This window comes from Anticarsia gemmatalis, chromosome 21, assembly GCF_050436995.1.
Source record: "Anticarsia gemmatalis isolate Benzon Research Colony breed Stoneville strain chromosome 21, ilAntGemm2 primary, whole genome shotgun sequence".
Classification (NCBI taxonomy): Eukaryota; Metazoa; Arthropoda; class Insecta; order Lepidoptera; family Erebidae; genus Anticarsia; species Anticarsia gemmatalis.
In genome coordinates this window covers 5,786,756-5,814,314 of record NC_134765.1, presented here as the reverse complement: position 1 = coordinate 5,814,314, position 27,559 = coordinate 5,786,756, and the positions used below count along the sequence as shown (strand labels likewise).

Here is a 27,559-nt window from a genome sequence, read left to right as displayed (position 1 = left end):
AAACCTTCTATATACAACAGAGTTCATTAAATTCCCTACATTTACATAAGATTAGGAACCGATACATAATAAATATCGGCTCAGACGTGCCTTGTAACTCCAAATATACGGAAAAAATATCATTTCAATGTATACGAAATTATATTTTGTTTCTACGGAAAAATCTGATATGGATATGAAATTCATTTACATTGATTCACTCATTGATGCGATCCGCCTGCTGATTTCCTTTCGGTATATTCCCAAATGAGGTTGACAAGGAAGAAATTTCAATATGTAACCTTATAAATTATTTTGTTCGGGGAAATTTATAGCGTGCTCAGCGCGGGTGTACTTCTCTCACTAAGGAAAGCGTCATGTCACTTATGACTTGACACATTTCCGTGTGCCAGCTCTGTGTACATTACCCCTTAGGATAATATACACGTTTATTAGTTAAAATATACATACAGTATTAAAGCCGAGACTGTAATGAATTATTAGGATTGGTAGTATTAAGTAATTTGGTGAAAATTAAATGAACATTATCCGAAATTAATAACAAATTGCTTAACTGAACGTGGTTATTGCTTCTGTTTGTAAACAATGTTGTTTGTTTAAGTTGAATAGATATATCGATGATTAGATATGACTAAATTGTACTCGCTTACTGCTATTACTCTACTGTTTGTTTTGTGATCAAAAAATAATACTATTATTAAAAATATTCCTCCCATACGGATAGGCAGAGACCAGAGAACGCCACTTGGTACGATTCTTACATACTTTGCTTCATTCACATCCACACATCTTGTAACACAGGACTGCCGGTTACGAGTACAACGCACTTGACTTTTTTGCAAGACATCACCCATACGATCTGTTCTATACAATACAGTTACTTTTAAAAGCCCATTTTACATCACTGGTTAAGGCAGCATACTGGATGTTATTAAATTTTTAACAAATATTTCCTCAAAACTCATTCAAACAATCAATGCAATGGTTTAATCCGTTATAACATCGCAGCCATAGCACCTTAACAGGAGTTATATTGAATTTAGCAAGCGTGTAGCGGCAGGCGTCGTCAGGAACAACACGGTACACTACAGCCCCGCATCCGGGCGCTCTTTAATCAAGCCCTGTTCTCATGTAAATATCCACACTATAGCCTTATAGCCTGTACGCTACTACCAGCTCTGCTCCCGTCTACTTGTAAAGGGTTCAAATACGCTTTACATTTGTGGTGGATGTTTTTTGTTAGTTGGTTTGAGCTTAAATTGACTCATATTTAGATTGCTTGACTTTAAACCAACTTTAAAATGTTGTTGAAATGGCTGCTTAGGAGTGCAGAACATGATTTATTTCCTTTGATTTCCATTCATTAACCCTTTTGTTTTCTTAATATTTGTTTCGATTTAAGTCTTATCTACGTCTATTCTAAATATTTGTTAGGTGTCTTTGATAAATAGTATGATTATAATTTTATATACAAAACCCAATGGAAAAAATAGATATACATACGTACAATTAGTGCCTAAAGGAGGACTTTTTACGCATAACAAAAAATAAGAACAATACAGATGTATGTTTTATTAAAACCATTACTACCCGTATGTTACGCAAGTCTTTTTTTATCTTAATAAAAAGATTGGCAAAAGCGTAATATTATACTGTAGTATCGAATAACTTGTCTGCGTAGGTCCCAAAAATATTATCCTATCTTCGTATATAAGGCAGGCTACTTACGTCTGAGTGAGTATAGTCTAACGACTTAGTACTAAGCCTTGTATGCAAAGTTAGAAGAGAAAAATAATAGTTTAGATCAACAGTAGTACTGTAGGCTTACGTAACTGACGGCTGTCTGTCCGATACCGTTGCTTTATTTGAAAATACACAGAATTATTAATTCTAATCTAGTTAAATCATGCATGGTAAGGCTCTCTACTAAGTTGTCGGACTGTATTTATTTTAAAATTTCATTCGAGGGCGCACACTCTAATTTCGGCATACAAAGGGAAGCCTTCGCAACAAGTAATGAAATTTCAATTGTCGGGGCTTCCCCCTTTGTCGGCTAAGATGTAATATTAAGGCTTTTATTTTACACGTTTCATGTGAGTTGTTTAACTACTTATATTAGTGCTACTAATATTATGCAAAATACTAGCTGACCCGGCAAACGTTGTTTTGCCATATAAATTAAAAAATTATGTCACTTAGGGGTATGAAAAATAGATGTTGGCCGATGCTCAGACCTACTCTATATGCTCACACAATTTCACGAGAATCAGTCAAGCCGTTTCGGAGGAGAACGGTAACTTACATTGTGACATTAATATTTTATATATAAGTATAAGATTATGAAGGAATTATTACGACTGCAAAGAAATGAATAATGAAAATTTTTGCCGTTATAAAAAACCTATAATGTAGAATCTCAATCCCCAAAAAAGCAGTAGGAGTTCCATAAATACACGTAAGTAATATGGAACCTGTTTTGTATTCCCGACAGTCATGAATCAATCAAAACAGCTCAAACTTGATTATCCAATAAACATGTCATAACAGAGCACAATTGGCTATTAATTGTCATAATCACTAAACACACGATGAAGTGGTTTCCCATATTATTACTATTGTGGTATGCATTGAGCTCATTACTAACTAACTAATTAATTTGTTACCTGTTTATATTCGAAACAATAATATACGGATTTTTTACTACAACAGTCCTGACGCAGTGGTCAAGATGGTCATTGCGTTGCAATCATTACGAGGAGTGGTCGTGGGTTTTATTCCCAGAATTACAAGAGTGATTCGCAAATTAAATATGAGCAGCCCCGTTAAAAATAATAATTCTTTCCCATAAATCAAGTTGATTTATTAGAATTAAGATTCACGTAATACTAAAAATGGAATCATACTAACGATTTCGGCAACAATTATGAGAAATAACAATCGTATCAGCAATTCTTGGAAAAACCACGCTTATCTTCTATCAATTACAGATAATAATGTACGTAGATTTATATAGTAAAGTTTTTGCGAAGTAAATATCATGATAATCCTGATATATTAAGCTTTTATATCAATAGGATAAGGCGTCACAAACAACAAACAAACCCTTTTTGTGATCCCACTATGTTAAAAAGTAATCCTCATAAAGTAAAATAGATTCACCTTCAAAGAAAAGATTATAAATATGAATAAGAATTATGTTTGAACTTTTTCTTTTACGACAACCGAAAATCTATTAAGAAATTCTGAATGAAAACTGAGATTTTAACGTGTACTGCATAATTAGTTCTTCCAAAGTCCGCTAGAGGCGCTAACTAGATTTTCACACAAAACTGTTCCATAGCTAGCTGATTGCCAATAGTTGATTGTTGTAGAGAATCGCGCTATAGCACCTCTAGCAGGCGCCGTGAGAACTATTTTAGTAATACATTTAAAATGTGAAACTCTCGATACTTGATAATACCGACTGCATAGTTTCGCGTCACTGTGTTGTAATATAACACGTTAGCAATGATTTTAATCGGAGTAATTTGATTGCTCTCACCTGTCTTCTATGGGCGCATTACGTTTTACGTATTACGTTTTATATTGCCGCCACGTCGGACAATGCCACTGAGAGTGTGAAGGAATATTCATTGTTTAATACTGACTGTTGAAATAATGTAGCATGCTAGAAAGGCCGTAAAGTGCCGCGGTGTGTGCTTGTGGCAAGTGCCTACGAGAATTAAACGATGATGTAATGAATTGAAAAAATTGACCTAGTATTTGCTAAATGGAACTTTACATTAGGGACTTGAAATATAAACTTATTTTCAGTACTTATTACTCAATAGGCTCGAACTGAACCATCCTTTATTATGAGGATTTAGAACATTCTATAGATATATCTTAGTTAGTTTTCTATTTATTATCTTAGAAACCTTTAATTTTAATCATTGCTTCTCTATAGTTTTTATAGAAAATACCAAATTTAAACATTGTTACTATTATAAACAAAACAACGGAAAGAATAAAGACACAAGACATTTCCCCATCTTACAAATAATATATTAAAAACAGCACTGTCTCACAATTCTTGTTTCTTCAGCAGTAGCTCGGAGATAACAGTAAGCTGTTTAGCTATGAAACTTTAATGTATCTATTGTTATTATCCCACCTGCTCGTAAAAGCCAACTGGCTATGTAAGCCTCTAGTGCTCGCACGTGGAAGATAACTACTTGTGTTACTTCACTATAGTTTAAGATTATTTTCTAGGAATCTTGGAATAATTTTACACTAGAAGAAGTATTTTTGAAATAAGTTTGCTTAGTTTAGTTAATATTAATGTCGCAAGATTCTCGTTAGCTATGACACATTTTGGTATAAAAACCTGATTGGCTCCCCTAGCCCTAGTGAATTTTTTTTTGATAACAATTGAATTTTTGAAATTGAAATTGAAAAACAAATCGCGTTACACATTCAGGCTCTTATAGTCGTCACTACATACCCACACTAATGAAAAATAATGTTTCTAAGACTCGTTTTTTGTCGAGGAGACTTAAACAAATAAGCAAACAACGGACCCAAAGTCCAGATCCAAATCAATTATTTATTAATCGCACAAACGCTCCGCGAGGGAATCGAACTCACAACCTCTCCCCGCACTGGTAGTGGCATGATCACTACACTACTGCGTCACGGAAGCCATTGAATCAATCGTAATATCTTATCGGAATAGATAATTTATTTTACACTGTTCAAGAATCATCAGTCATATTTCTCCAATCAATGCAACTACTTCAAACATAATTAATAGGTCAAAGTAAGTTGAGTCATCATTATACAGAGTAGTTTCAGTTCTCAGTAAATCGTAGTTTAGCTTTACTCATTCCTTTAATGATATTGATACCATAATTAAAGCGATGTTGATTGCTTGCGGGATTAATAAAGTACACTTTGCGTGAATAAACAAACATACATTTAATAAGTATCTGTTCTTAATTGATGTGCTTTATAGCCTGACTACTTAGTACAGAGTCTCGGCATGGACGATTGATCTAGATTGTAAATAATGCTACTATGTTTTTTCAAAATAATGAATATATATGTGTGTGTAAATTTTGCAAAGAAGACTTGTAAGAAACAAGTGGCGGTCATTGGTCTCTGCCTACCCCTATGGGAAAAGGCGTGATATTATGTATGCATGTAAGGATGTATCAGACAGGCCACAAATATCTGCATAATTTTGTGGGCCATCAACGTTTTAATATTCGATTTTTTGTATAGCTCCGACCGCTATGAATCTCGCGTACAAGGTCCTAAGTTGTTGGGCTATATAATCGATGTAAGATTAAATGAGGTACGAAGGCAATATTTCCAAATACAACATCAATTAATTCACAAAGCACTTTCAATAATATGGTGAAAGCGGTAAATCATTAAACAGAACTAATTTATCATGGCACGAATATTTCCCAATAATACTTACAACACTGCTGCTAATTTCCATCACATTAAGTGGTGAGAGCTTGTCGAACAAAAGTAATTTTTCACCCGAACGCTTGCACGGAGAATATTCGATACACTCCAAAGAAAAGGGAATAAATAAATTGTGCTTTTGATCAGCAATTTATCGCCGTCAAAGTATTAAAAGTCTGTAAGTGAATGTTAAAAACGGAAGCTGAATTCATTGAGTCAGTTTGTCTTTGATAATTACTACGTTTGATTTAATTGAACAGTATTTTAAAGTTCATTGTTAATTTGACATGATTGTCAATTAGAATACTGATAGATGGTTCAGAATCAAACGATAGACTGCTTCTGTAATTGGTGACTAAGTTAGTGAAGTCAACTGTTTTTAAGGATGGCATTTCAGTTGATGTCAGTAGTGTCTTTGTGAGGTGCTAAGTAGCGCAATCATCTACAGTCGGTACTGTCGAGTATCGAGAGGTTGACATTTAAAATGTACTGCCAAAATAGTTCCTACGGACCCCGCTAGAAGCGCTAATCAGATTTTCGAGCAAATGTCGGTAGCCAGTAGTCGATAGTTGTTGAGTATCGAATTGCTGAAATAAAAGTAGAAGATAGTATTTGTTGAGCATTTTATGTAGTGTCATGAAATATCATAGTCAGTTTTTGTGTGATTGTGAAAGGTGTTTTTTTTTCTTTCTCTCTTGGCCCTGACTTCTGAAGACTAATAAATAATGTAAATGCGAAACATATATTACTGTTAATACCTAATATAAATGACATGAAAATGAATACGGACAATCTATCAATATATTTTTATAGCTATTGAGTGCGATAAATATTTAGTGTGTGCTATTTAAGTGCATGCAAAGGATCAATCTGCGGCGGCGTTAATTAAATCAAGCTGTTAAATTGATGCGAGCACGAATGGCTCGACTCTTTGTGATTAATTGCCTCTTTTCCTGTGTTTGTTTTTATAGTATTGCAATTAAAATAGTACTTTATTTTCTACATTAATTTAATATAGCATTTTCCAATTCTTCGCATATTTTTTCAATAGTGGTTCAATGACAAAGGAATAAGCTGTTTCAAATTAACGTATATTTTTCCTTATTATGTTTTTTAAAAAATATAGCCCATTGCTGTCCCACTGCTAGCCAAGGGGTTTCCCGTAATGAGGGAGGAGTTAGGTCTTGAGTCAACCACGCTGGTAAAGTGCGAGTTTTATATATTTTAAAGTTACAGATATAATTTTAATTTGAATTTAAATAAAACAATAATTTATGTAGAATGTCGTTTTAAGAGGTTTACGGAAACCTTTTATAAGCGCATGACTTGTTTGCCACGGTTGAAACGTTTTTATATTTTACGTATGACAAGATTTATGTCATGCTCTCGACATTTTACTCTGATTCTCTGCTTCGATACACTATTGTTTAGTCTAAAAATATATTGGTCTATTTTATTCTTTGCATCAAAGTACAGTTGATTAATTAAGACAAAACTAAAAAAACTATTATTTCTAAGAATAACTTTTAGCCCATTTTATATTTTTGGGGGCAAAGTGACTTGCACGGTCAATAGTCTGACCTCACTAATTACGACCTCCCACCAAAACTGAATTCCTTGAAAATAAAATTACAAAGAAAAATATGTAAATTAAATTATTTTCTTAGAAACCACATGAGTACAAAATGTCGCGTGTTTTATACACTAGATGTCACATTTGTGTCAATTAAATACTTTTCACTTTGTAAAGTCGACCCATTTTTTACAAGCTTCCAGACAACTTTAAACGTACATTATTAAATACACACGAGAAAATAAACTCTATTAATGAACACATAAAGGCGAATGTGGAATGTTAAGTTAATTTTCTTAATGAATGTTTGCATGTCGTTATTCATAACTAATTAAAACTACTTTCGTGTCTCGAGCTTCGTTCCGTGTGTTACTATTATGTTCATTAATGGGAAAGTAAGCCGCTATACATTTCCTTAAGCAAATACAGTTAGACGGGACTGAAATATTATCCTTTGAATTAGTATTACTTTAGTTCTAAGAATAAATTATTCAAAGCTCGAGATAGTCGGGATTTTAATTTATTAATTGCTCAATCTTTTCCCTTGACAACAGTCAATGATTGTTATTTTTTGTAACAGTTTAGTACAAAGGAATTCGGAACATCCGATTACTTAAAGATCTCTAAATATTACAGAATCTACTTCGCTGGAATCCTCTTACAACAAGTCCTTAGAGACCTTATTCGTTGTTTGTACAAAAGAACACTATTGTCTCAGTCAAGCGCCTATCAATGAAAATAAAACTAATAATTCAGTGATATTGTGTGTAAGAGTATCGAAATTTATTAGCTAACTTATATAACGAGTATTCAAACAATATAAGCAGGTGAAACTGGTATGATAGAGAGTCGAGAACACAAAGTTTTCCACTCAATTATCTGCCTTGCCTTAGATACGTAAGAAAACAAACTGAATAAATACTTTTACGTTACACGATTTTACGAACATACTCGTACTAAACAAGTTGGGAATGTTCTCGAAGAAATTAAACAAGTCATATTAACTTGCAGTACAAGTTAACGAGTTCTAAAATCAACTTAAGTACATTTATATTTAGGTACTTTGGTATAAAAGAGTTATTGGTCTACAACATTTTTGTTTTCATTTTATATCGATATTTATCGCACAATTATTTTCTTTTACCTTTTATGTATAAAGAATAAATATAGTAAATTAATCAAGTTTGACTCAATGACTTTAATTTATCAAAGTTATGATTCGTATTTCATTACAGTTTTCAGATAGCTTTTTGTTTATTTTTTTATTAACCTGTACTGTCTAATAGTTGGGCAAAGGTCTCCTGTATAATACGTAAGATATAGTACAAAACAAGCAACGATACAGATAATGCACAATAACCAAACGAAAACGCGAGTAAAAACATCTCACAGCTGAAATGCGGCGGCCATCCGAAACACTGTTTACCATAAAACCATTGAAGGGCAGCCCATGAAAAACGAGCCTTTAATCGTAGCGTGTGCCACTTTTTGCTGTGATTCGTCAACGACGAGGGTTACATACATCCACCACTGACAACCGCATAAGTATTGCCCAAATGTATGATAAAAAAGAAAATTTGTAAAGAAATGATTAAATATTGTATGTTTGTTTGCGGGTGTGAATGTTTGGTTTGAGTAAACAATAAAATGGACATTTTATTCCTCATTTTGCTGAAGAAGAATAAAATGTCCATTTTATGGTTTGGTGTGAAATTTGGTGTAAAACGCTTTCTACACTGTTTTTTATTCTATCGTATGGTTAGTAGTAGTTATTATCGACTATTTTTATGGACCTATCCTTCTTTGAAATACTATCGAGGAGTAAAACAAGAAATAGATGCACGGCATTGAATTTTAATTTGCAAAATTAATATTTTTTGATAAGTGCATTCCATATTGGTCGTAGTAATATTAGTTCAAGCGGTTCTTGGAATTTAAATACCTCATGAGTTGGTGAACAGGCTTTACAATAAATAGCAATACTGACTAAGCGTATGTGTCAGTTCCACATTTGACAGCGACCTCTACATTGTCGCCGAGTCAATTGTTTCATATGACACCAGTATAATTTATTGTTCTAACTTTAATTCTAACTGCAAAACGCTCAACTTCGTAACTTAGATGACAATGGTGCTAATGTTGGCAACACTGCTAAGCAAACTTGTCAGTTCCGCCAACACTCGGAGTCGGACCGGAACCGGAAGCTAGTCGCGCTATACAAATGTACCATGTACTTATGTCGCGCCGGATGTGAAGTAAGCGTTTAGTGAAACTTTCACGTTGTTAGAACAAAGGTTCGATGAATTATTTAGAGTATTTCTTTGTGCGCATTAAGCTTCGCCCAGCGTCTGTTTTATTCGCAATATAACAACTTTACACGTTAGATAGTTTACGGTTTGTACAAAATAGAAGTTGTTTAATAAAAGAGGTTTTAGTAAAACTGATGAGGCGCTCATAGTCAGCTGCGCTCACCGGTTGGTAAACGATCCGTAGGTTAAGCAACCGTTAACACAGTCATTTTCTAGATGGGTGATCACAATGCGGTATTTGAACGGAGCGTCTTCGTGATTCGGAGGGCATGTGAAAGATAAGCTTCGGTATTTGTCTACTAAGATAACAGGCGTTAAGAACAACTTCGAAAGTAGGTTGACCACTAACTAAAGGATATTTCAATGATTTTACCAATAAAATATTGTACAATATTTTTTTAACAGACCAAATCATATTGCCTCTATACCACTTTGTTGACTTCAAACACCGGTCGTATATTTGCTGTGAAAGAGAAAACACCTGTTGAAAATTCTACACATATCTCGTTAGTTACCAGTCTCTAAACCAGGAACATATTACTAGAAACCAGTACGAAATTGCAAAATGCATTCAAACGGTACCAAAGTCTGTTCTAACTTTTATTGTTTGAAACATTAACGCGATTCTCTACCTCTATCGACGACCGACAACCGGCAAGCTATCAAATTATTTTTATGAAAATGTGTGGCGTAATTCTGTGTAGTTAGTCTGTACTGTCGAGTATAGATAGAGAGTTAGACAATTCAATGTTCTGTCAAAATAACTAGTTCTAACGAAGCCCGGTAGAGGCGCATAACAGACTTTCATACAAAATTTCTCGATGACAGGTCGGTGGTCGGTAGTCGATAGTAGTAGAGAATCAAGCTACTTTTAATAGTTTTCAGTGTACAGTACAATAACAACAATAGGCCGGTAGCAGGCTATAGATAGCAATTGCAAGCGTTCATTATTAAACTGTTTGGAAACAATGGCTAAGGACGTAGTTGTGCCGGCTCTACGACAGATTGTAATGACGGCCCGTTCTAAATTACTTCGGCAAAGAACGGGTGAAATCGCAAGATTACTCTGCTCGAAATATAACAAGGAAATTGGTGATTATTTATCTTTGTGTGCAATATTTTAGACGTATATCTTTAATTATAACTTTTATACATGTTTTACCTATATATAACTTTTAGGTTGATTCATTATTCAAGGATACTTTCATTGAAACATCTCTTGTATTTTTTTGACCATGATATTATGACAATTTAAATGTCTTTAAATTAATTAATTTCCTTGTAATAGTTAATCATATTTAGGTTTTAATTCGGTATTATTCTAAATCAAACATTCCGAAGGGGAAATGGTACACATTTTGCCGCAGATCCCCGTGGAGTTCAAATGGGAAATTATATAAATGAATGGAGTACCAACCGGGTAAAGCAAGTGCTATAAATCTACAAAACTATAGGAACCAGACTCATATTTATTAGGTTATTTAGTTGTTCTAGACCACTTTTAAATTTATAATGCTAGGTAAAATATGTGGTGAATACAGAAGAACCAGTTGAAATGTTTTCTTAAAAAAAGTAATTTAATGTATGACTGCTGGAATGGAGTATAAAAAATTTCACGTTAATAAATTTTAATTGCAATTATAAACAAAATGAAAAGAGCACCTTACGGTACAAGTATTTATTTGCCCGAAATAATGAAAGTCAAATGCCTCCGAATGCTGTGGAAATTTAATTAATATTATATTTTTGTCACAACTGCAATTATTGTAGTGCAAACTTACTGTTTCCGCTAGACAAAATATTGTACGAAACGAATATGGAAATCGTATGCATGTTGATATACGCTATGCAGAATTTCATTAGAATTGCTAGTGGACGGAAGCCTTGAAAACGAACACGAGCTTTTGTAAACAAGTCCTTTGAACATAGTGACCTTCGAATTTTAAAAGTTTTAACATGAAAGCCATAAACCTGCCCGTGGCCAGTATGCACATCCACACGAGCGCGAAAACATCAACTTCATATTTCGTTTCATCACAGTTTTCTACAGTACTGTTACTAAACACAAACATTTCCCTAGAATGTAGAAGCGAGATTTCATTTAACAAAATCTAAAATTCAGGTCGGTATTTGTAATAGCCGCATGCAGTACGACAACAACGCTCGGTATTTCCAATTTGTTCTATAGAGGCAAAATGTTCCGGGCTGCTGAGATAATGCGGGCGAGCCCCGAAACATTCACAATTCATATTTGTCTGCGACTGTGCGGATACCAAATTAGATCATGTTTTAGGACCAGGTACCGAATGAATAATGTAACACGTATTTTCAAAGCTTTCCTCCACTCGACAAAGAGTATAAATAAACTTATTTCGAGCTGGGTAAGAACAATTATGTTATTACTTGCCCGTGTAATTATTTAAATAGGCACCCGAATTAAATATGTATGTACTGCGTAATGTTGATACAATATAAGTGTTAATGAAATTCTTAATGCCGCGTGTGGTAAACAAGGCAGTAAGTTACTTTTATTTGTTTTTGTGTGGCTAAATCTCTTTGACATTTCGATATCGGAAAGGAATAAGTGGCTGTTTTTCTTTACGGTTAGTCTTAGGCTTTGAGTAATGCAAACAACAAAGTTGTAGGATTAAGTTATGTTTACAAACAAGCTCATTTCTTTCAAGTGCTGTTATCTGTGGGCAATAAAACATGACAAACATATTTCGAAATCAACAACTGCATATAGCTTGGTTTATGGGTAATAAATCAACAATAAAACGGGTTCAATCTTTTATACAGTCGTATGATTTATTAATAATACATCTGCTGTAAAAATGTAGTATATTGGCGTGTGTGAAATACTACGCAATTTGTGGTATTGTCGGATGACAAAAAGCCGTCGTTTGCCCCCCGAGCCTCCATTTGGCGGGTCGACGGTCGCCGTCGGTCGTAGGGCCCAAAGAGATCGTAACACTTTTTTATTCGTAAGATTACGATGTCAGTAAAATGTAAAGTGATTCCGTTTCTGTGAACACGATATCCCTGTTATGTTATAACGTTGTTATGAAACGTTTTAACTACTTACTACGCCCTTGGTAGAGGAGATTCGGTTTGCTTTGTAGTCGGTAGTAGGATTTCCTTTATTTTGTAAGCTATCCGAAATATATTTATTTACTTTGGAGAAATAAAACTACGTTTTTTCAGAAATTTTACTTAAAATAACAATAAAACCCCTCTTGAAACTGATAATTCATTTGACGGAACAAAGTATTAACGGTAAATTCGAGTTATGTATACCTATTTATAGGCCCCAGATATTTAAAGAATTCATTTTGTACTTTTTTAAACTTACGTAAGTTCACTTATACAATGTCTTGCTGCAATTATTAAGATACACTTAATGTAAGAAATTACTTCCCTGAGGCAAAAACAAATGCAAAGTTCTAACAAAAGTTATCACCCAGACTCGCTGCCGTCGCTACGTTTAAAATCCCCGGATTGAAAGTCTCAAAGTAAGAGGCAGCGGCTTCTTTTGGGAGACAATAGTTTGCAGGTGGTTGTAGTGTTCTCTTCAATCCGTCCCCAACACTTCCGAACAAAAGACTTACTTGTTCTCACGGCGGCGGTTTAAAACTGCTGTATTAAACTGATTTGTTTTGGTTGTACGAGTATTATTAAATTGTGTAGTGTGATTTATAAAGTGCTAATTAAATGCATTTAAGGTACATAATGTATTCTATTTGTATATTTGAAAATTATAGCACACCAATATCTGTTTTTTTTTCTAGTTACTATTGTACTTTACTAGGTATTTTAAATTTTTGTATCACGAAGCTCATGACACTCTGCGCAATAGCCAATAGCAATAAAATTTATCAAAACAGCATTTTGCGTTTTAAATTAGTTTATAGGTAAACATATTGTTTAGTAAATAGTTTAATCCTGGGTATGATAGATCACTGATAACTCTGAAAAAATAATTATTATTCGAACATATGGTATCGCAGAACTCAAAGCGTTAATTAATAACGCTCTCACCAACCACTTTTGTATATTGTTACTCCTTTGGTTAATTTCATAAAGCCCTATACAAAACATCCTAATTAATTCGAAAAGGTAGCAACATAATTTGTTTCATGATTGAGTTTTTAAAACATGGATTACGAAATAAAAACATACCGTGGCGAGACGATCCCGCAAAATCTTTTATCAGATTAAAAGTGGGAGCCCTGGATACCAATAATTGAATTGAATCATATATTTTTTCTCGAAGGACGCTAAATGCGGGTAAAACCTAAAGCAGAAAAACTGGATTAAGTAATCAGCCTATTTCCTTTTGTGTTAAAAGATTATTTATGCTATTTATTGACCTCTAGACTCGGCACTATTTTTTTTTAACCCATTAATGTCCCACTGCTGGGCAAGGGTCTCCTCCCGTAATGAGGGAGAGGTTAGGCCTTGAGTCCACCACGCTGGCCAAGTGCGGGTTGGGGACTTTGCATGCCCTCAATAAATGTTTTAAACAAATTTTAGGCATGCAAGGTTTCCTCACGATGTTTTCCTTCACCGTTCATACTCGGCACTATGAAAGAACTTATTTAATAACCCTAAAGCATTATAATGTAAAGGGCTGATTTTATATCGTAGGTTATATAAAAAATAATAGAATAGTAAATCTTCAGTGTTATCGTAACATAAAATATCATTATCGCAAAAACATCTCCGTCATATATCTGCTAAAAACGAATATTTTTCTCGAAAATTACTCAAAGAAAAATTGCTCTTGTAACCAATAAACATAGCAGTATTTAATTCCTATCGGTAATGTATACGCAGTTGATTAACCTTTTGAGAAGCAGGACTGTTATGTTAGGCAAAATACCTCGAATCCTTTTGTACTCCCTGTCATTTCACAAGACATTGCCTCTAATAGAGGTATCTGATCCTATTCCCATTTATTCCAGGGACTAGAGACGTAGGTATAAGAATAACCTATTGTTCTGAACGTCCTACCTAGAAAACAAATTGCCTCAACTCGGCAGTCTTTTATTGACAAATGTTGAATACCGATAACAAATTACAGCAAAAAGTTCATTAACATTTGAATGAGCCTGAAAGTAACGTAATGTTACAAAAAGCATATTTATACCCACAAAAAAGTGGAAAATATATTCACGTATGTTAAATTTAACCATCTGCGGGCATAAAGCAAATTAGCAGCCATACAAATAATTTAATTACATATTTGAACAATTCAAATTGTGGTCGTCGGTTTAGTCTTGCGGTGTTGAAATATTTTATACAAACCGACAGGCGGTCTTTTGCGGGAATTATATATTTGACTGTTAACCTTTTTTGTTTTTATATAATAGTTCGTGGAAACGCGGGTCAGATATTTTTATATGTATAATAGAATACGGGAATTAACGCGAACACGCATTTTACCTTAAAATGCCTAACGTTTCGGCGCAGGTTGCACTCGCCGTGGTCCCAGGCTGACCGAGTCAGCCTGGGACCACGGCGAGTGCAACTATTCTATTATACATTAAACATGCAACGCGAGAGTTTAAAAGTTAAGATATTTTTATATTTTGTTTCTACCAGTTGGCCGGGCTATATTTTACTAAACACTTTTACTTAGTATAAAAATAATTCAATGTGTGTTCGTGAAATACAAGTGCATTGTTTAAATAAAACCATGACTATATTTCAAAACAAAAGGGTTAATCCTGTCATAATTTAAGCGAGCTTGTATAATTTTTTAATTTGCCGCCCGCCATCTTGTGGATAAAGACAATTTTCCGTACCACTTAGCGCAGTAATAGCCGACCCACGGTTTGTGAACGAGACATTTAGCTCAATGTGACAGATACACTTGTCTTACAGATACTTTGTTTAGGATAATGAAACAACCAAATATTAGGTCTGATTGTCTAATTATGAATTAACCGATTGGACGGGTTTTCATCGAATATGCGTGTGTGCGCGTAAATTTTGATTAAAAATAACTTATTAAATGTTTTTATGTATTGTGGGGAAAAAAATCTCGCTGCTTGTAACACGCTGTTGCTAACAAATCTAGGTCACAAACAGACACAAAGAAAGGTGTGTGAAATCAGACCAAAACTCCAACATTCTGAAATTGGTGGGTCGACCACGTTTACCACAGCGTTAAACATGCAGTCAATCAAAATTGCTGCGTATTGTCAGGAGACGTCGACCAGTAGCTCGATTCTCTACCACTATCGAAAACCGAATACCGAGTAGCTATCGAGAAATTATTGTATGAAAATCTGATCAGCGCCTCTAACGGGCGTCGTAGGAACTATTTTGGGAGTACATTTTAAATGTCAAACTTTCAATACTCGACAGTACGGAATGTAGAAAATCGCGCTACTGATCTACAATTCTGCATTGACCTTCATATATTTTACCGTAAATATCTTTAATACGATTCCCGATATCACATGCACTTGAGATAATATTAAAATTAATAGTATTTGTGAGCGTAAAGTAGCCAGTGGTCTGTGAATTCATTGTGTTGTCGACTGACCGATAATTGGGTGAAACGTTTATCTGTTTTCATATTGTCAACGTAATATGATGAATTCATAACAGACAATTTTTGTGGCCATGTTTATTCTCATATCGATTACTTTTGTTCTTTTTTGTTAATTATATCGAAAGAATGGTTTAAAAAAATATCGTTTGCTGTTTTAGAATGTTACGAATGGTTTTTATGAGTCCCATGTTTATGTTTTTGTGTATTGGTATGTAATTAAATTATTGCGGTACATGTTTGAGATTTTATTGTGAGTAACAAACAATTATTTTCAAAAAAAAATCTTAATATGCATGTTTTATATAGTATTAACATCTACTCACGATTTCGTCCAAGGGAAAAGTTTCCCAGGATAAAAATAGTATATTGCAAGTTCATTATTATAAACTGTAACTTATAACTGTAACCTGTCCATCAAATTTCATCAAAATCTGTCTTGTAGTTTTTTGTGAAAGATTAACAAACATACGTATTTAGAAACTGTTGCATTTTTGTTCAAATATATAGTAATTAATCAAGTAATACCAATAATTAAGGTATAACACGTTCAATATTCATGTACTGTACAAAGTTATTGACGCCTATTGAAGTGTCAGAATATCTTGAACTAATTCGCACCTACCCCATTAAAGTATCGGGTCTCAAATTATCATAACAAGGCGAAGACCTAACTAAGGCCAAGTTCGCTAGAGGCTAATCTATGATAATACCGGTCCACTATTGGCCAGAATATGTATATTCTATAATTAATTTTTAGTTCTATAGATAAATCATTAATAAATATTTTATTCTCTTTCTATTTAACAACTATGCAAAATTGTGTAATAGAATTATACGGCTGCGAGTCACAAGACATTGGTTCCAAATATTAGATGAGATATAGTAATGTTTATTATAATATAACCTGATTTATATTTGTAAGCTATTTCGTAGCTTTGCCCACTCATAGTCATTTTTTTATCCTTTCTCCGGGATATAAACCGAAGTCCCACAAAATTTGACCAAAATCGGTTGAGTCGTTTTAGCGTGACAACGGAACATTCACAATTAAAAAAAGTTTGATTGGCTGTGAGTAATTTCCACTAAAATAGCTCTTTTCTGCTAATGTCAGCAAACAATATGATTTCTAAGGAAACCAAACTGTTCATCAGTATGGATCTGACCTTAAAACAGCAATATTCCCAGATCAATACAATGGATTAGCACGCACTACACACGGCTTATGCCACGTTAATTCAGATTTGCATCGCAAAATGCACCCGTGTGTTGTGCACCGTCGAGAATGCTGTGCTATTTAACTGACACACGTGTCGCTTTGATTTGTTTAGAATTTGTTGACTGACTCCATTATATTGTTGAATAATTAATTGTACGTAGTATTTGTTTATTTCAAAATATTATACCGACTTCTTACTAGACCTTAGTATACTTGTCATTATCTTGTTATCATTGTTGACATTGGAACGTGTGAAAACTTAAATGCAGTTACTATAACTATTGGAAAAGTTTAATACTATGATAATATCGATGTTTAATATAGGTAGAAAATAATAAAAATAATTCGTTTGATCGATCTGTGGGAAAAGATATTGAGTAAACAGATTGCCGTTAAATAACAAAAGTGTATAGCGAGCATATGAGTACTTATACAATATGTTATTATAATCCTTTTCACGTATTCTCTCGCTGCCTAAAACAGTATGAAATCCTACTTATAAATGCTAAAACACATAAACGCCACATGATGCCCCTGAATAATGTTAGTAATCCATAAAAGTAGCTCTATTTATAGCTCTATAAGAACAAAGAGACTCTACAAAACACAAAGAGCTCTCAGAGCTCTAAGTCTCATACATAAAGATCTCTACAACGACTCTCCTTCGAACCGTACAACAAATATTAGTATATCTTGTTCAAAGCCACCGATTACTTAAACTTAAACACCCTGCTTGAATCCTTCAGTTCTTAAGTACACTAAGTACTATTACTTATTTTACTTAATAGTTATTTGAAAAGTTAGGCAGCGTTCCTACTTAGCGATCGAGTTGTTGGCCGCAACTTCGCTTGGTTGGCGATGGTAGTCGATTATAATCGAAATGTGTAATTAGTTGAGTTCATATCAATAGAAAAGTTTATGATAGAAAATAATGCATTATCTTTGGAATGTGAAAATTAACTCTATGATATTTAAAGCTTACTTTTGTTATGAATAAAGTGGATACCGTAATTAACGCAGACTTGGTTCAACTAACTACACTAAAACTAATAAAATCGTATAGAGTCGACAAAATAGTTATAGAAACAACATTTTGTACATTTATTTAATGCAGAGCATAAAACATGACAGCGCTTAGATACTGTGAATTAAATTCGTGTATTGTGCACAAAGATATATTATGTAAACCAAGCTCTTAGACTGCCACAAAGGATCAGCCATCTGTGACTCGTCATTATCGAGGAGAGTCGTTCAATCCCGATCGCGGAGCCACGTCTACAACTTTAAGTGGATTATCAAGGCGTTGAAAATCGCCCGAGGCCTCGCCCGCTCTCGACGAGATTATGATTAATAGAATTTGCCTGTTAAATTAATCAAGAAAACACTGTCGCTTTCACCACAGAAGGCTATTACGTGTTTGAGATGCGATCAAATTGAATATGATTGATTGAGCCCCATTTTTCTTTAATTTGATTTTAATTAGGTAATTTATTATCTGTCCTACAGTAAAGCTAATGTAACTAGTAAAATGTTGATGGTAATTGTCGTTATCTAAGTGAAACATTCACTGGTCGTCAACTACAGTATTAATATTAAATGTAGAAGTATTTTTGTTAAATGTGCAGCGTCTTTTTATTTATTCAACCATGGGAAAGGGAAATACGTTGGTGGAAGTGGGTTGCAGGTTAATCATTTTTCGGCTGAGTCATGTCACGTGTGCAAGTAATCTTTGGGGAACGAAAATTTCTCATAAAAAAACCGCACCAAAATTTTGATGAACAGCAAGCATTCCGTGCATACATTTCGCTTTACAGCTTGATACAAAGTCATGAGATGAATATTTTTTATTTCCCAAATGAGTAAGAAATATTTTTGGGGAATGAAAATTTATAATCAAAAGGGGAATTACATACAACGTGCGTTGTAACAAGAAAATGACTATTTCTGTATTTACAGGTAAATGTCGCACACTATCGAGAGCTTGACATTTCGACGATAAGAGTTCGATACTATTGTATCGAAAGTTCGCGATAGCTTGCGTTCACAAAGTTTACAAATGGAGACATTTCAATAAATTTAATACATATCTAGCTTCAAGCGGTGTCGAGAAATCCCACTTAGGATTTTCTTATCCCTGCGCTGTTAAGATAGAGAACATAGTTTAGATAAACAATTCTGCTTAATGTCATACTGTCCTTTGCTGAACTTGGACTTAGTTGTTGTTGTTCGTTTTGCTGCTGTATAATGCATGAGGTTGCAGTATGTGTCCGTGCTCACAATAAATTGTGTAAGCTGGGTTATGGAATACATGCCGGGAATCTCGATGTTGCCGCGGGTTACGCGAATTAGATGTAGGAAATGTTATTTTTTATGCAAGCAAAACATTTGAATGTGAATCGTGCGAAGCCTTTTTGTTAACTGAAACGTTGAATGTTGATGAATCAATTACAAATTTAAATGTGTGTAGTTTCCTGCATTTCTGCTGAAAATGTGTTTAGTTTTGAAACGTGCGTGTGCAGTTTGTATAAATATGTCGTCTATTTGCTAGTAGCTAAGTTTGCAGTTCTACATTCTTGGGTTTTTAAATGCTGAATAAACTTTGTCGGTAGCAAGGACACATTATTATATTAACTTATCTAAGGTCCTTGCACACGGCGACGTGGATCCAGTAAAACCTCAAAGTAAAACTAATAAAGCCGTAGAAGTCAAAATTAAATGTGGTCTACGTAAATCTGACAAGGTTTACGACTCACACAGACTTTAGGTCTCAAAGTTAAATTAATTTATGTAAACTAAGTAATATAGTTTTTGTGATACCTGCTCTATAAGATGAGAAAACAACTATTAATGCCTATTTTTTTGTTTTAATGAGATATGTAATGACGCGCTTTGGTTGTTAAATAATAGAACCTTACCAAAATTACAAACTGGAAAATAGATATTGGCACGGACATATGCGACAACAGCCTTTGAAAACCCGTTTTTTTAATCTTTCTGTCCAAAGGTCCACATGATACAACGTAAACAAAAAACATGATGTAAGTACATAAACAGATTACAGATAAACACACAACCCTTCACACATAAAGCAGCAGTGTTGTTTATTTTATACATTTTGGCTAAGTGCCAAATATCGCTGACTCTAATACTAACATAAAATAGTTGGGCGGTCAGTGAGTGGCCCAATAAAGTTCGCAAGCCATCATATCTCAGCTAGTCCATAAAACCGCTACTACGAATAGAAATGGCATAGTCCTTGTCCTTTCTCTGTAAACAAATATATTTGACTTGTACTTAATGTGATTTTGGATAGCACTTGAACGGTTAAATGTCAAGTTGGACGATAATAATAGATATTAGAAATGTTTTAGTTCGATCCCCTATTCGTTTGACAAGTGATTGCCCGCCTCCACTATTTATTGTAGTGCTTTTATATTTCAAGTGCCTATAACTGACCGTGAATGTCTATTGTTGAATATATTTAAGAGTTGATTAACTCTATAGATGAATGTAAACTTGTTTATTCGAAAAGGTTTAGCGTTATTTTTACTTCAAAGAAACTACATAATAGCTAGAGGCTAAGTTTCTTAGTTCTGTCTGAACTGAAAAAACTGCTATTTTAAATCATTACATTTATTGATTTAGTTAAATTTCACTTTCAGAATTACTGTTTTAAATCTATGATTTAGATTCAATTAGTTAAATCGTTTAATGTTTTTAAAATCACATATTGTTAGCATACAATTAGATGTCAGAAATTGGCGAGGTCCCGAAACGTGGCAAGATACGGAAAACTTGTGCGATGCTTTATAAAAAATCTGTAACAGTTTCGCTTCTCTGCTTAAATAACGTATTTTGCACAATCTATGTAAGTACGTTTAGATGAAAATGGCGTTTATTTAGTATGTTGATTAAAAGTTATCGAACTTTCTAGTGGCAGGATTCATTTCAACCCTGTTTATTAGTTAAATAGTGAAGTTCTAAACAGGCATTATCGTAATTTCTAACGTTTATACTCGCGTCTAGGAATATTAACTACTTTTGAGGACTTTATTGTGAAAATAACAGTAGGTATTAAGAATATATTCAATTACCAAACAGGAGAAATTTAGTCAAATCAAAAACTAGCTTCAACATTTAAAATGTTTTCGCAAATTGTATTTTATTCTTGAAACATTTTTGAAGCCATTTGTGTGTTTTTTATTTATGTTAAGACTTTTAGTGTTTGTTGTTCTTTACGAGTTCAAAGTTATCGCCAATGAAATGTAACTTAAGTAGTTATATTTATTGCTTTTAACTTTTTGTTAATGCTTCAAATGTCTCGTATTCGAGATGTACGACAGCGTCGTTAGAGCATTTTTACATCGTTTATTTATGGTTTTATCATTCTGATTTTTGGCGACATCAATATGATTGCTTGACTAGCAGTTTCATAGCTATATATAGCCGGATATGGGAATATAGGGGGTTCACGGACGTCCTTTTGAAACACTAGCTTACACACGCTTTAATTTGGTAACTCTTTGTCATTGCTCAAACGTTCTATGAAGATAAAAATATGTTGAAGAATCAAACACAAAATAAATCTTCATTCATGCATTCGTATGTCTTCAAGAAAAACTAGCTATACGCGTCAAAGGCCTTTCGGGCGGCTTGGACAACTTAGGCATTAGGTTGACCACTAACCATACTATTAGTAGTAGTATTACACAAACATTTTTTTAATCGGCGTAATAAATTAAACGAACAATTTACTAAAATTGTAAAGCTTATTCTATATTTATATGTTCAATTGGCAAACATGTCTAATGAAAAATTCTGGATGTGAAAAACTTTTTTTTGAAATTCCATCAAACGGGACCGGGTTATGAACTCAACGGACTCAAACAATAGCGAGTAAAACAAACTTTTATAGCGTGGGGAGTGAAGTAATCGACGACGTTATTTTATGGTTGCTTTGTTATGCTCAATGTTATACCCAATAGTGGTTAGTGGTGGGCTTCAAATCGATCTGTTAATTTTTGAAATAATTCGTTCGTTTTTACGGATATCGATTAAAAAATTGTTTTTAAATCAATTCGTTCGTAAGGATCTTTGTTTGCCACGTTCCTTTTGCCTACGTTGCGTTTCTTTACACCATAATGATGTTGATAAAAAAGGTGTGATTTTTATCTGTGTGACATGAACATTCTCTTTCTCCCTTCCACGCTATGAACCCCATATGGTAGTAGAGTAAGCCTTCCTAATCTTTCTCCTACACTTCGCTCTATACATATCATTAATGTACATAATTGTGTATAGTTCATGTAAAACGTGTTATATTTAGTTATACATACGAGTACATGTAAAACATATTTTATGTTTTCAGCCTTCTTGCAACAGGCGTTATTAAAAAACTTTTATGTCTGAGTTACGACGTGATGTATCTTTTTACTATCTGATTTAAGAATCACTCAACGCGAGAAAAACATTAACTATATAAAACTAAAACATATTTCAGTATATCAGCTTAGCCTTTCTTCCAAGCTATATTGGAGTCGACTTCCAGTCTCACCGGATGCAGCTGAATACCAGTGTTTTTATGGAGCGACTGCCTATCTAACCTCCACAACCCAGTTACCTGGGATATAGCACAATACCCTTCGGTAAGAATGGTTGTCGAAATGTCGAATGACGAAAACACGGAGGAACTCGATATGTATAAGATGGTCACCCATCCACAGATCAACCTGCTTAACCTCAGGCATCGATCCGCACGGCTATTGTTAACTAAGCCACGAGCTCCTCCATATATCATGTTCAGTAATCATATTTAAATGAAAAATGAACAAAGTAAAGTAAATGTCGTTTCAATCTAATCATAAAACCCTATCTTCGTTTCCAATCGATTTTCGATGGGGCGAACGAGAATTCGGTGAGACGTTTTACCCCATCACTATCTCAGTACGAGTGTTGTTATTAAACTAGGTCACGGGAACATTGTCAACGTGGTAATGGTTCACTTTCAAACGCTAATCAGTTACTAGAATTTATTATTACGTTCATTCCAAGAAGTTGTTGTGACTTATCGTGTGAGTATGAAGTTAAATAAACACGGAATGCGATCGTTTGTTTCTTGGTGTTATTAACAAAGATGAATTGCGACTAATGACTTTTAAACTACGGATTGGGTTTTTATAGGCAATGAGTTTCTATGGTATAGGCAGTTGTAGGTGTTGTTTTAGTAGAATTTATTTTTTTACATACATACTTAAAATCACGCCATTTTCTCATAGTGGTACGCGGACACCAAAGTACACTTGGTGTAATCGCACTTGGTAATGTTTTTTTTCCTTATATTACATTGTTGGCATGACAGATATCATTAATGGCTGTACTCTAAGTAAGGATATAAAAGCATAACTCAATCAGATCACGCCAAAATCCTCAAGAATAGATTCCTCATTTTCCTCCCCAATAATCCGTGTATAAAACAATTTATCCCGCTAATACCTATCAGTTTTATTACGTCGCAAAAAACTGGTCCGTGAAAATGATTTAATGGGGGCTCATCCATATCATAATGTAGTAGGAGTTGATTTATAGGTCCGTTGTAATTCCGTACACGATCGGGCACGTAACGTGACACTCAAAATCTCTCATAATTGACACCGCGTGCGAGTTAGTGGGATTACATATTGCTATGAATAGAATTTCCGATTTAACCACGATTTTGCTGACTAAAATGTCGCTGTTATTGTAGCTGTCTTGTTTGAAATATCGTTTATTCCCATGTGATTGTGTACTTTGTATTTAATATGAAGTAGAAAACATTTACACAAATCTCTTTGAATTGGAAGAACAAAATTACTTAGGCACAAATGCGCATCAGTATTAGTAGGTAAATCACAGGAGTATTCAATTTAATTTCAATTGTTTATTTTGCAACGTTCATTAGTCAGTTCTATCACTCGTTTAATGGAATTAACAATTTGTAGCTTTCATATTGCGTATTTAAATTTTATTATACCTAACCTGATGTAACAACTTTTGCAATCTGAGTGAAAGGTAACGTTTTTAAATACCTTTTCCGAACCTTCGAAAAAGGTTTTAATCAAACACCCAGCAGCTCGCAAACTGCAATGTTGCCAGGTATACAGCAACCTTTGTCGCCAGTGAAATGTTGCTACAGGTCAAATTAAATCGCTCAAGTGAGAGTTCAACTGGCAATACTGGAGTTCTTTGTTTTTTGAATTTACAACGATGCAGCAAAGCGATTTTTTGGCGTTTATTGTGAAAGAAAGGTGATGACAGAGTGACTTTGCGGAACTACTTTATTCATTAGCACTTTGATTTGGACTTGCTCTTTAATTTATTTAATTAGAAAATGTATTGTAGTTCAAATTTACATTATTATGTTTGTATTAAAAAATGTACGATACTTAATTTTAATAAATATAAAACGTCTGTGACTTCATTTTAGTTCATATATTGATATTTTGGCTACTACAAGGCTTGTTTTGCCCTATGTTTATATTTTAAATGTCAATGAATGCATATTAATAAATTATATTCATCAATTTAAATGTATAGCAGCAATAAACTACATAATCGGTTATTTAATTTACCGGGCAACATTAACAGTTCACTGATTTAATTACTTATTAACGAACATAACTGCAAGCAGTCAACAAGTTAATGACGCAGTTTTCGATATGAATATTAATACTTTGTCAGTTAAACAGTTGGAAAAGTATACGTACCTTCTAAAGTCCCTGCTCCAGCAGGCGTAGATGACCGGGTTCATGGAAGAGTTGACCCAGCCCAGCCACGTGACCACCACGTTCACGATCTCCTCGTGCGCTATGCACGCCGAGCAGATCCCCGACAACAAGTTCACCACAAAGAATGGCAACCAACACACTATAAATACACCCATCACTATACCTAGAGTCTTAGCAGCTTTCTTCTCTTTGGCAAACTTCGCCAACTTTCGAGATAGCGAAAAGTTTTTAGGCAAATGTTTGCCGTGAGTTACGTTAGTTAAACGTGTCGAGGAACGCGATAGACCGTTGTTTTGTAAAGCCGTGAGCGGCTCCTGGTCGGCCTCCTCCGGCGTACACACACCGTGACACGCGTCACTGCGCTGCCGCACTGTACCTCCTCTGTGAATACGCAACGTCAACTCCAGCTCACCACTCGGTCTCATCACTTGCTTAGTGCCAATTTTTAAAGACCGCGTCTGAATAGTCGCCGCGCGATATATACGATAATAAGTGAACACCATCACAAACAGAGGTAAATAAAACGATATTGTCGATGAGAATATTAAATATTCCAAGTTATCCGTAAACGGACACTTATAATCTGGTACTTCTTCTACGCGCACGGCACGCCACCACGCGATCGCGGGAAACGATATCGCACCTGAGCACACCCACACTGCCGCGATTAGAAACCCAGCTTTCTGTCCACTCATACGCATAGGATATGTAATGGGGTCCGTTATGGCCCAATACCGGTCCAGTGAGATCACACACAAATTCAATATCGAGGCCGTACTGAACAACACGTCTAATGACCGCCACACATCACACCAGTCTACACCGAAAAACCACGTGTGTTCTAACACTTCGTATAGCGCGGAGAACGGCATCACTACGAGACCGACCAGGCAGTCCGCCACCGCCAACGATGTCACGAAGTAGTTTGTGGACGTGTGCAGGTAACGCTCACGTATCACAGCCATGATGACCAGCATGTTGCCGAAGACCGTCGTCAACGAGAACAGGAGAAGAAAGGACACCAGCAGTGCTCGGTCCTGGAGTAGCTTTATGTATTTATTCCAGGGCTCCTCAGGGTCGTCGGACACGTTGTAGCTGGAGGTGTTGTCGAAGGTGACATTGAACTCGATGGCGCTGTTGTATGCGGCGCGCGCGGACTCCAGCATGTACTCTGGCCCCCGGTACAGTAAGTCCAGTTGGCCTTTTGCCACAAGTACATCCGGATCCGTCGCGTTCATATTTTTCCGATAGTTACTTGCTCGCTAGCGCCATGGTGAGTGTTTATGTTTCCCTTGTTTCGCCCGCAGCCATTTCGAGATTACGTTCTTGGCAGGCATTGTATTCCAGTATTCCAATTTCTGGCACATGTTTCGTTGGCATATTTTTGCAGCTCGCAGATAGGTTTAGCCGCGATCTGTAACAAAAAAGTAGTCTTAAGTATACCTTCTTTATCATTGAGCATCTTTGGTTAATAAAATCGGTTGCCAAGTAACATTTTTTGAAACGAGATTGAAATTGTCTGTGAATTTTATTTTACGTCCACCGAGCCGGTGGCGGCCTTTTTCAAAGTTTTGTAATATCAAAAGTTGAAAGGATTGGTGTTTCAGTTAGGTGTGTCATTGTCAGGAGGGTGATACCGTCACTCGTGTAGCGTCATCATCGACAGGTGGCCTTGCTGGGACATAAATAGCGCTCAGAGCAGCCGGCGAGATCAAACGAATTGTGTGCCGTGGGCCGTGAGAGGTCCGTCCACATGAGGGCGCCTGAACCGATCCGCGCCCGCCCCCGACCTTCCACCCCCCTCTCTCCCCTCCCAAACTTTACGTTAACTCGTAGCTTGAGTCATCCTACGAGCAATGTAAATAAACAGGTGGGCTTCGGTTACGTAATTAATCTATGAAAACACTTGTAAGATTGAACAAGACAGGCTTGATTACACCGGTCAGCTGAAACCGATAGCCTAGGGTTTGAGCCTTTTCATATCCATTGCATACTGTCAGTAGCTATACTCAAACAGTTTATTAGTTAGCTTTACGATTCAACGTCTACTGAACATACATTAAATTCTTAACTATTAGTTTAACTGTTACATGCACGAATTTTTAGAAATAATAATTTTAAACATAACTATAATATAATATGCATGTATTCCTAACGTAGGCATTCGAAATCAAATCCAATATATTTATTCACGTAAGTTCGATTCTGGTAAAAGTTGGTCGTAAAAACGCAAATATCATCTAAACTTCTAATTGACAATTTACGAGTTAGAAAGCTTTCTCAAAATAATATTAAATCCAAAACTCAATATTTTTGGACAGGGCCGGCGTCGGTTTATTGCGCCATTTTATAAGGTTTCACTTAATGAAGTAAAGTTTCTTGATACCAAATTATTATATTACTGAGAAACAGAAAATATTCCTTGTTTACTGTTTTTGACGCGTATTTTAATATTACACAATGGTGTGTGATTTGACGATATCAACAGGTTGTTTATTTTGCTTAATTGTGACTTTATTCATTTAGGAAGTGAGGATGTCGAATGTAATAAAAAAAATATTTTATTGAAAATGATGTTCCGCTTTTCACTCTCATGCAGATATGTATAATTGTATATATTGCTGCAACTTGAATCTACATAGCTGGCATTATAGAGTATCGAGAATTTGACATTTAAAATGT

At 34.9% G+C, this 27,559-nt stretch overlaps 1 protein-coding gene across 1 annotated transcript in view; it reads right to left on the bottom strand.

Annotated features, from left to right (window-relative positions):
• Positions 1–24,780: 24,780 nt before the first annotated feature.
• Positions 24,781–27,559, bottom strand: part of LOC142982363 (dopamine receptor 2-like) — a 99,779-nt gene continuing 97,000 nt past the window's right edge. The window contains exon 2 of the mRNA XM_076128825.1: positions 24,781–26,291. Within this exon, the coding sequence (XP_075984940.1) occupies positions 24,781–26,115 (1,335 nt within the window). The 5' untranslated portion in view covers positions 26,116–26,291. The remainder of the gene's footprint in view (positions 26,292–27,559) is intronic.